This window comes from Ipomoea nil, unplaced genomic scaffold (genome assembly GCF_001879475.1).
Source record: "Ipomoea nil cultivar Tokyo-kokei standard unplaced genomic scaffold, Asagao_1.1 scaffold2805, whole genome shotgun sequence".
In the NCBI taxonomy this organism is placed as follows: domain Eukaryota; kingdom Viridiplantae; phylum Streptophyta; class Magnoliopsida; order Solanales; family Convolvulaceae; genus Ipomoea; species Ipomoea nil.
Genome location: NW_017619233.1, coordinates 1,785,040 through 1,797,272, shown reverse-complemented (window position 1 = coordinate 1,797,272; position 12,233 = coordinate 1,785,040). Strand labels below are relative to the sequence as shown.

The following is a 12,233-nucleotide window of genomic DNA, read 5'->3' as shown; positions in this document are numbered from 1 at the left end:
CTTAGCTCTATTAGGATCGATACTAGTTCACAACACCTAATTACAATAACAACTTGAGCGGGAAATATTTAGAATAAATAATCATACACAGAATAAGATAATTTTGGAGAAGAATTTTTTATTAACAAAAAGATATTACAATATATCGGAATTACAAATATAACTCTCTATCTCTCTCCATTGATACTTTGCTAGCTAATAGGATTGGACGGAATGATTTACAATGAAGAGGAGTTGCCTATTTATAGTAAACCCAAATGCCTAGAAATTTGCAAACATTTAATGCAACAATAAATGCAAATCAACTCCAAGCTCAAACCTTAACCTAAGCATTTGCTCCTCCAAACCTTAGCTCAAGCTCAAACCTTAGCCCAAGCATTTGCTCCTTTCAACATGTGACTTTATTCTTCACAAGCTCACTGGTTTAGTAGGCAGTATTTGAGAAAAGAGGCCAAGGTTCGCACCGGCATTTAGCCTTGTCTACTGAGTCATTGAGCTACCATCACCCTGATTTACATCCTCCCAAATGCTCTGTCGGGGCAGAGTGTGGGGGCCTATTGTTTGTTGGAGATTTTTATAGTAATGAGTACTAAAAATTTACCAAGTGTTGTAAGAATATTCAGAAAAGGATCATCTCATTCATCGGTGCATTCTCTACAAGATTACAAAGTATATATAATCTATATTTGACAGCTATTACATAACATTCCATAAATACTAAGCTGTTACAAATCATGTTATTAATGCCAGAATAATGTCCATAATAAGATTTTACAACACTCCCCCTTGGACATTATTTTGATATGATCCTGCCTCGTAAAAGCTTGCTAGGAAAACCCTGTGGGAAAAATCTAGACAAAAAAAATATAAAATATGTATATTCATGCCTCGTTAAAAACTTCACTAGGAAAACCACATAGGAAAAACCTAGTTGAAGAAAAGAGTACATGATATTTGTAAGAACATATATTGTACTTGCCTCATTAAAAACCTTAACTTAAGAAAACCCTGTGGGAAAAACTTAGTTAAGGGAAAAAGAGTACAACCAAAACCTTCAGGGCACAATCAACATAATCTTCAAGATTTTGGGGTTTGTCTACTTAAGCAATTATTTTGCAACTTTTCCCCATTTACATTACTATATCATACTCATGTCTCGATAAAAACCTCACTAGAAAACCCAGTGGGAAAAAACTAGTTGAGCAAAAGAGTGCATGATGTATGTGTATTCTTGTTTTAGATTAGCTGCCTCATTAAAAACCTTAGATTTAAGGGAAAAACCCCGTTGGGAAAAACTTAACTAAGGAAAAGAGTACAGCCGTTAAATCATCTAAGACCCAATCTTCAGGATTGATTCATGTAAAATGATACTCCCCCTCAAGATAACAATCTTTAATTCCCATACATTAAATTTCCAAACTGTATAGAGGGATTTTGTAAATAAATATATACAACTGTCATTTGAATAAATAATCTCGTGACTCTTCTAGAGTTCACGTGGTATAATATTGATATCATAATATCTAGTCAAAAGGATTTCATTATATATCCTTTTATCATTTGTGAAACACAATCTTTATTGACCCTTTTATGGGACAATGGGGGTAAATATAGTACAGCCAGTTTTGGGACTTGGCATTATGGGGATACAAAAATAATAGCCAGTACCCAAGTAGCCCATTGTATATTGGTTTGACTAAGTATCCAATCAAAATCATATATTGGCTAACTGGTGTATAAAAATTTCTTCAAAGAAAAACTCGATCTTCAAGTCGAGATAATACTTAGCTTTCCCAAGCTTTTGTTTCAAAAATCTTCGCCTTTAGATATGGGCTGACATCATCAAGCCCTTTATATATTTCATTGATGTTTTCCACCATCAATATTAACTTAGATAATAAATAATAAATGAGTTCATTATCAACCCTTTATCGAGCACACAATGGTACATATTATTCCTTCAATGAGGATATTAACTCCATTCGCAACCTTTTAAAGAGTAAATATAATGACACTTAAATTCTCATTTCGGGAATTATAAATCCATCAGGAATTTCTCAAAATAAATATTAACTATTTCAGGTCCTATAAAGACCTTAATATTTTAATGTGCGGTTTTCACTTTTTCTCATTTTGAGAACTTAAAATCCTTCGGGGACTTTTGAATTTAATATTAGTTGCATATCTAATTTATTATTCTGCCAATGATGTAGCGGAACTTATTGCCATTTATCGTGGGAAAATATGTTTGATTAAAATCAATCAAGGGTATCTACGTGAACCCATAAGACTACAAACTCGCTTTATATCATATCACCTCATTATTCTTACTTCTCTTTCGTGCACACACCCACTTGTAACCTTTAGGGTTAACTCTTAACGGTGTATTTTTATAAAGAGAATTATTAATAATTAGCGAGTCGAGCTATGCCTTAATTGCTCCTTTATACGTTAAATAGTCATGGCACTTCCGGTGCATAACTCTGGATCCAGATTATCATATAATGGAGCAATTTGTACAGGCTATTGTGTTGTCGACAACTATAATACTTTCATAAATCTCTCCCATATTTATAATAGTTTATGGCAATATTCAAGTCAACCAGATTCTAAACATTTCCCAGAACTTATTCAGATCACATCTGGTTGTCCCGCATCCCTAGTATTATGTTTGTTTGGTGCACCTATAAATTGACTAGGGTTTTTCGTCATCTGGACGAATGTCTCCAAGACATAATTATTCAAGGTATATCAAGAGTGACAATGTTTATTTACTAGATCTAGTATAATGATTTTTATCTCTTACACCGATAGATTTCCTACACTTCTGGCATCAAGGAGTATCGGTAGATATATTTGGTCCAAATTGGGGATGGTATATGGACCTAGTCACTCTTTATGATCAGTATGATCAATAGATGTATTTGGCAGATTATTTGCTAATATCGCAAATATATCATGTTCTGAGCTTTCAGTTCAGTCTAACTAGTACATGGATTAAATAATGAAGATATTTTTATTCTATGGAATTTCTTGGCATTCTATTAAATTTGAACTCTTATCTCCCCCTAATGCCAAGAAACAATCTTCATTAATTATGCAGTCAGCGTACCTAAGGATATGTATATTAGTCTCCTATCATGTGCTCTTGGCATTAATTAATCAAGAGACTAAGGCTTCTTTGGTAGCCTTTTTAGAGGTATGATGTGGTGGTGATATATTGAAATAGACTGCGCACTATAAATAATAACGCAGATAGGGAAATGTTTATTTTGAAAACATGTACTAGGTATAACAATCCTTGAGGGATTGGTTTGTGATATGCAGTGAGTTAGATTTGGATTTCAAACAAAAGTATATCCCCAAAACAGATAATTCAATAATTTCTCTTTCACACATGCTCTATAAAAACTCATGTGGATAAGAAATTATAATATCTAACACATTATGTTTGCCCTCAGTGACCCAATTGGTCATGCCATAATTAAAAATTAGGTCTCTAAAATGTAAAGATTATCGCAACACAATAATTTCTCAAATGTATATGAAATTTACCACAAGCGACATATAAAATCATATAGGGATAGCATACACATTGAACAAAATGAGTAAAACATTCGACAATCTTAGAGAGATTAAACGCCAAAAGAAGTATAGATGTTCAAAAAATTATCAAATATTAACAATTTGTTTGCTTCAGGCAAACCAACATGATGTGACTCACTTTTGGCGGTTAAGCACATAACAATTTTGCATAGTAGCATAGCATTAAAAAAAATAGAAGTTGCAGACTTCATTCACGAGTCATGAGTCATTGGTCACTCAAAGAACTATTACTGGAGTACAATGTGACTATCATAAATGACATGCAAGATAACGAGTCACAGATAAATTAACGTTCTAAGTTTACCTTTTGGACAAAACTATATTAAAAATTAAGTACTATCCTTTTGTTTAAATACTCAAATTTGAGATTTATTTCAATGTCAAAGACTCGTGTGAAACAATGCTATAATAAATTATCGCAGCCAATAAACTTGAATTTTAGACAAATAACAATTGACTTTTAAATCAATACCAAGTCAATTTTATATTTTGGGAGAATTTGTCCTAGTGCTATTATCATATAATTAGTGCAATAAATTCGCCTTCTGGGCAAAGCTATATTCAATATTTATGCTATATATCACAATATTTAGACTCATATCATCTAATTGATATCACAAGATCAAATTAAGGTTTAGCAACGACAGGTGCAACCTAACAATGAAAACCATATAGATAATTCATGCTATTGTCTCACTTATAAGTTGTGTGATAAATCACAATAGCTTTGGCCTATAGCAAATAATTAATTGCCAACAAGAGAAATAACAAATTCTCTTATATGAACCTAATCAATAGATTATATGCCAAATGTTGTCAATTAAAGAGAAGCATATTCAATATGTGATATAATTGTCCCTTATGTCTTGGACACCAAAAACTCAATTAAGTCATGCACATCCATTTTAAACAAAGAGTATCATGTGTGGTACACACAATGCATGACATGACAAGAGAGATTCTATTAATTCATAAATTAGAAAATAAATTGAGGGAAGTACCGTTCATCCGGTGCAATTTGATTTTAGTTCCACAAAACTACGTATCCTGCAGTGGCTTAGTTGAATCTAAAACTTGATATCAGTAGTTTGTGGATCGTTGTTCGGTCAGAGTTACCCCCAACAAGGGACAAGCAGTTGAAGTGCCAAACAGTCATTCATTTTCTTCACTTTGAAGTTCAAATATTTTTACCATGGTTGAATGCCATGCATTTCCACTTGGTACCAGTGCAATATACTGAGTAGCTTAGATAATGGGATTACAAAACCCATTCACCATAATGAGATACATGCTCCATCAGTTGGTATTGGCAGCATGAGTATGGCTAGAAAGCCAATAAAGAGTTCCACTAAAATTGATTCCTCATTAGCAACACAAATATGAAGGTTGAACTCATGATTAACAACACAAATAGCAAGATATACAAGCTAAAATCGGCCGAAAATTTCAGAATTTTGACTTGGATTGCAGAATTTTCTGGAGAAAACGGTAACACATTTTGGCACAAAATTTTGAAAATATGTAGTTCAGCAAGTCTAGAATGTACATAAAAAGTTTCATGCCAATCCAAGGTCTATAAGTATTTTCCCAAAACTTTTCCCAACAATGCGCCAGGCAGAAAAATAACTGGCAGCACACTGCCATAACTTTACAGAATTTTTCTGGAACAACCAAAGCATATTTTTGAGAAAATCTTTTTAAAGACATCAAATATCATAAGTGTAGGTTCTCCAGGAAAAAATTCATGCCAAAAGGAATTCAATAAGTATTTTTCACGAATTTAGTTTTCAAATTGCGCCGATCAAAAATTTTTATGGCAACGATTACTATGTGTGAAAATCATTCTTTCTAGACACCATAAAATCACAATGAAATCATCATAATCTTTCGAACAGGGATCTACTCCACTCCAAATGTACACCAAAGCATGTAAAGCAGTCATACTCTTCACAGTTAACTTGTCAAAACCTCCTAACAAGCAAAACACACACTTGTGCACAATTTCAATCACATTTTCAAATCCCCATGTTCAAACTTGTCATATAAGCCTTTTACTACTGATAATTGAACTTTGGCTATATCTATATACTGGTTTCTGATGCACACAAATCATATGCCATTGTAGCAGTACTACCATGCATAGACAAAAATTGCACAAGGAAGCTATAACATTCAAATCATTAACAATATGCATAGATATAATTATATATCACCAAATATAATTATATATCGCCAAATAGCATTCCAAAATTAGATAAATTGATAAGAGGGAACCTGGTTGGAATCTCAGTTGCAGCATACAATTGGGCCTCCTCCTTAGGTCATGGGATTGTTAGCATTATAACATTCTGTGATGGTGTATTCAGGCTTCCCTTTCGCAGGTTCACCAGATCAAGGAGAGGCAAAATTCTTATGAAGATTTTCTGGGGCGGTGATGATGCCGCTGTGCTGCAGTCCTGCAGTCGCAATGAAGAGGCAACGCCATCCCCGGGCGTGACCTGTAGCCGTGCTGGTCTTGATCTCCACGGAAAAAGAAGCCGATCATGAGTGCAGAGAGGAGACAGATCTGGTTACCGGATTGTGAAGTCCGATTGCCGACTGCGGAGAGGTCGATGATCTGGTCTGGTCGTTCACCGGGGGGTTGATGGAGAACACTCAATCGATCGAAGAGTCGCCTGGAACGGCCAAGCAGACCACGCTGATCGCTTGTCGCACGCCTCTCGCCGCAGCTGTTTACAGAGAACAGATTCTCATCCCATCGCCAGTGATCCGGCCGTCGGATTAGGGAGTGGGTGATGGCCCTGGGTTCTCCTCATCAACCGGGTAGTTGGAGAATTATCACCGCCGCCCTGGATCGCGATTTGATAGTTGGGGAATTGATGATTGCGATGATGTTGTTGCCTGTTGGTGACGCCTGTTGACTGTCTCGGACCTTCATCGCCAGCCAGAGGCCGACGGATCGCCGATGGAGATAAACGGACGGTTCTACGACCCAAGTCTGCAAGAATGTCGCGAACACGATCTAGGTCTTGTTCCACTGAGTTGGGAGGCGGCTGACCCACCTCCATGATGGCCTCAACGAGACGAAGCTGATCGCCGATTTGAGGCCTGCCGACGCCGAAAATTGCGGAGACGCGTCTCGACCGAACCGAGATTTTTAAGGGAGAAGAGCCAGTGTTTTTCTGGTAGAGCAAAGTGCCGATAACGTGTTGTAAGAATATTCAGAAAAGGATCATCTCATTCATCGGTGCATTCTCTACAAGATTACAAAGTATATATAATCTATATTTGACAGCTATTACATAACATTCCATAAATACTAAGCTGTTACAAATCATGTTATTAATGCCAGAATAATGTCCATAATAAGATTTTACAACACCAAGAACTTATTTGATCCTTGTAAGTTGTAACCTCCCATTATCTCGATGTCTGAGGGTGGTTTTATTATCACCATTATTACCTTTTTTCCAAAGTATTGTAGTATAAGCTCAAAAAATCTAAGATATTTTCTTAACTTTTTCTCCTTTGTTGAATTATTCATTGCAAGTTCAGTAATAATTTGTCAACTTCTTATATCTCACAAGTTTTTTTCTGAAACCTAATAAATTGCTTATGCATGGTGATTAAATTTTTTTAGGAAAGTGTATCTCTTGCATACTTGAAGTGGGTTGATTCTTTGTTTTCCTCATATTTTTCCTAACATTATATTGTACTCATTTTTGAGAATATAAAAGATCATAGGTGATTGTAGAAAAATTGAAGTATAAAGTTAAAGAATAGAGGTGTGTTGAAACTGATGTTGCAACAATCTTGACATCAGTGCTAGACAAAGAAAAAAAAAGGAAAAGAACAAAATAATAAAAAGTATGTCCTAAAACCTTTAGGTTCATTGGTAATTTTGTGTGGTGGATCGAAGATACTAGTGAATATCTAATTCCTAGTAAAAAAGGAGAAAAGTGGAGTAAACTCACTAGAGGAATTACACCATTATAAAACTTGTTGTGTCTTTACTTTAGAGTAAATTACATTTTTGGTCCTATGACTATAGGGGTGTGTTAATTTTGGTCCTTAACTTTTAAAACTAACAATTTAATCTTTTAACTATGCATTTTTAGCAGATTTGGTCCTCCCGGCCAAATCACATGTGAAAATTGACCGGAAAATGTACACTTTTTAAATTTTTTATTCAGGGGGACAAAACGGTCATTTTACATTTTTTTTTAAAGAAATGTTATTTGCTTTGCTTCTTCTTCGTCGCGTACCACGCTTACCGCCAGTCCGCCACCAAGACTCACCGGAGGAAGCAGAGGCCGGAGGATGCTGGCGTTTGATTTTTTGATGTCCTAGATGTGGGTATGGTCCAGCGTGCTCATCAAGGTCTTCATCCACAGAGATCCTCAAGCATGCCGTCGCGCGTCGCCGTCATGTTCTTCTTCGCCTTCCTGGTCAACGTCACCCCGCCTACAATCCCCTCACCGTCTTGGCCTCCGCCATCTCCAGCGATTTCAAGAATTTCCTCTTCACCGGAGATAATGGCGTGGCTGATTTGGAGGACAGCTACATTGTACGGCTCTTCCAGCAGGGATTTGACGTAGGTGGAGGTGAAATGGTCGTCGTTGTCCTCGGCTTCCCTCCATGTTGTCTGTCTTGGTGGCACGGAGGAGAACGGCGGAGGGAGAGGAACTTGTTGGTGAGTCATGGTGACGGTGGAAGAAGAAGCAAAGCAAAGTAAATAACTCGCCCGCGAGGAAGAAGCAAAGCAAATAACAACTTTCCTTTTTTTATATAAAAAAATGTAAAATAACCGTTTTTCCCCGTGAATAATTTTTTAAAAAAGTTTACGTTTTTTCGGTCAATTTCCACCGGTGATTTAGCCGAAAGGATCAAATCTACTAAAAAAACACAATTAAAGGACTAAATTATTAATTTTAAAAGTCAAGAACCAAAATTTACACGTATAATCATAGAACCAAAAGTGTAATTTGCTCCTTTACTTTACTCACTTTAATTTCTCACATATTCTTTTGTGTTAGTTGCTTAACATTTTCATGCTTACATCCCCCTTCCTCCTCAGTAAGTCTATATATCCATCCCCCTTCCTCCCATACCCCCACCCCCACCCCCACCCCAACCCCAGGCTTATTCTTTTAATTAACCGGGATCATCAACTCCTTTTGGTTTTCCAATTAAAATTGACTAAATTTTGTCTTTTAATTAATTATTCAAAATATGTCGATTTGAGAATTAAAAGTGCACATTTTTAATAGTGTAGATAGACCAAATCTAACTGATTTTATACTCAAAGATTAAAACTAAATTTAAAAAAAAGAAAAAAGTAATAATTAAAATCGAGATCAAATTTATAATTAATCCTAATAGGTAGTATAATCTTTACGAAACATACTAAAAAATGTGTTATTAATTCATATTATCAACATCATAGTGAAACAAAATTTACCAAGCAGACAGGCAGACACACATAATATAAGGAAGCAAATAATTAACCGATTCAATGGACAGCATCCTACAGTTTCCATAGCCATAACTGCCAAAAGGGTGTTTACTTGGTCAATGTTTTGTGCGTTGCAGAAAGGGAAGGGCCTCCATTGATGATCTTAATGCTTGCTAATTTTTCTCCAACAAAACAAAACAATATTAGTAGCCCCCATTTTCCGGGTCTCTATATCCAATCCAATTCTTCATCACTTCATCCATGAATCAAAGCTAAGGGTGAAAGAAAGAAAGAAACAAAAGACCTGAGAGCTAGAGGGCGTAACCTAGAATCAAATCAAAGTGTGTTTCAATTTAATTTGTTCTGTGCTTGATCGAGATATGACGATGGGAACGGTGGAGCCGCTGCCAAAAACCAACGCCGCCGCCGCTGCCGACACCAACTCTGATGGGCAGAAGAAGAACAGGATTCAAGTGTCCAACACCAAGAAACCCCTCTTCTTTTACGTCAATCTTGCTAAGGTTATGTTGTTCTATATATATATATATATATATATATATATATATATATATATATATATATATATACCATTCAAATGATGACATGGCTTCCCGTGCTGTAAGTAGGATTATTGCACTATTAGGTATGCATAAATGTACCATATAGTGTTCTGAAATGCACTACGATGAAATGCATCACAAAATGCACCACACACAAAAAAAATACACCACATCGAATGGTGCATTTTGGAACACTTTGTAATACATTTATGCCTACCTAATGGTGCATGGCGTCATGGCTGTACGGGGAAACTGATCCTCTATATATATATATATATATATATATATATATATATATATATATATATATATATATATATATAAAATGTGTTAAGATCAAATGCTTAATTATCACTGCACGAAAAATTATAGTAATAGTTAAGGACAGTCATCACATTTTCGAACGACAGAGTGTTGAACTTGACTCTTTATTGGTCTCTGCTCAACAATCTAATCTCCTAATCAAATGCATTTGGTCCTTTACTGGCCTCCACTAACTAATTGATGATTCTTATTGCATGTGTGAAGTTGAGAGTGGTTTTAATGTTGGATCCTTCTGTGTCTGCAGAGATACATTCAGCAACATAATGAGGTTGAGCTCTCTGCTTTGGGCATGGGTAACGACCGTCACTTTTTCATCGTCTAACATCATTATATTTTTCTACGAATTATGCATATGATGGCTTCAATTCATTTGTTTCTGGGTTCGCTATTTTGTCCATGTTTAATGATTCATTTTAATTTCCATGCAATGTTAAATATAATTACAGCAATCACCACAGTTGTTACCGTTGCTGAGATTCTGAAGAACAACGGATACGCAACTGAGAAGAGTAAGCAAAATATACTGAAAACTTATTAAAACAATAATGCATGGATTATATTATTATATATGCAGTAATTAATCAATGCCAACATTCATTCTTAAATTGTTGCAGAGGTCCTAACATCTACAGTTGGAGTGAAAGATGAAGCTAAAGGCCGCATGGTTCAGAAAGCCCGGGTAATTTAATCGCATCACATTTCTTCTTTACCCATTATTATATTGACCATCCTTACCAAAAAAAAAATTATTATATTGACCATATATATATAATATATAAACGTAAATGTGCAATTCAACTATCAGCTAAAATTTATTATAAGAAATAAGGATAGATAAGTCTCACAATGTGAGAACAACCTCTCAAGATGAGAGAGGCTTCTTGTGCACAGTGCACAAAAGTCTAACATATGTTGATCAGTTGAGCCTGATTTATCCTTCTACAATTCTGTCTGGCCGATGTGTGAGGCGTCTGAGTTGACTATTCCACCTTTTTAAAACAGAACACATGTTTCAATTTAGTATCAGAGATAACCTTATATCTGTTTGGAGCCCATTAGCACATGTTTCAATTGGCCTTATCAAATGGTGATAATTATTATAACTTCAGATTGAGATTGTGCTAACCAAGACGGAGAAAGTGGATAAGCAGATGGCTCCACAAAACAGCAACAATAATGCAGCAACGACAGCAGGAGGAGCACAAGAACAGGCACCTAAGAATATTGAGTCGACGAAGACGGTGATGTCCGCCGCCGGCGAGGAAAACAAGGTGGCGCAGCTGCAGTAGCCGCCCATCCACTAGCATCAGATGCCGGCCAGTACAAACTCATACTTTCTGTATCTCAGTCTAGATATGAAGAGGATCAACACCAAAATTCCATTATATATCTATCTTTCTGCTATATATATACATACATATAATTGTATTTACAGTCTTTAATTTGTTAACTACATACTATAAACTATATACATATTTATCTATATAAATCTTAGATAGCGAAGCGATGAGCTAGGCAACTGGATCGCCCGTTGTGTTGCGGTTGGTGTAGGTTTGTATCAGCTCATGATTTGGCTTTGTTAGGTTGTATCGTTTTTGCAATTTCATTCTTTAATTTGTATGTTCAAACCCTTGTATCTTCTCAAGGTACAGCATATATATATATACACTAATATACACATGTGGTGTTTTTATTTGTGCCATTGTATCACACTGGCGAAGTCAGGAGTTCTTTTAAGTGAATCAATAATATAACTTTTAGAGTGGATAACAATTAAGCCACCAAATTCAAATAAACTCATAATTCATTCACAAACTCGGAAAAAAAATAGCATACAATTAACTTTTTTTTTAAAATGTAACTTTAATTTTATGTTTTTTGCTTACTCAAAATAATGTAATAACAAGACAAAATAAACAATCTTTTAATAAATTTTTTCTCGTATAACGCCTCACCCGAAGTAGACAGGCGATTACATACCGTCCCCTTTGACAAAGTCTCAGCTAGCCCGCTCATCTCCAGTCCAAGACCAGCTTTGTGCATGCGCCTGAAGCTGACCTCAAGGCCAACCTTAGGTGTCCGCGGCCGACCGTTGAGGTGGGCCTTGAGGCCTTGGGTCGACCATATATGGAGGACAACTTTGGGGTTTGGGGTCGACTACGAGGTCGGTCTGGGTTGACTTGACTCGTCTCTTTGGATCGTGTCGCTCTGAACTCGTTTCCAATATATCCATCAAATAACTTTAAAAAAATTCATAAAGAAAACTATTAACGAAGATGATAAAAAGA

The 12,233-nt window shown here is 35.8% G+C and overlaps 1 protein-coding gene across 1 annotated transcript; it reads left to right on the top strand.

Moving 5' to 3' along the window:
• The first annotated feature begins 9,208 nt into the window (after positions 1-9,208).
• Positions 9,209-11,640, top strand: LOC109158165 (uncharacterized protein At2g34160-like). Its single transcript, XM_019306016.1, has 5 exons — positions 9,209-9,582; positions 10,190-10,238; positions 10,392-10,454; positions 10,560-10,624; positions 11,055-11,640. Exons 1-5 carry the CDS (start codon positions 9,442-9,444, stop codon positions 11,232-11,234), a joined length of 498 nt encoding a protein of 165 aa, XP_019161561.1. The 5' UTR covers positions 9,209-9,441; the 3' UTR covers positions 11,235-11,640.
• The last annotated feature ends 593 nt before the right edge of the window (positions 11,641-12,233 follow it).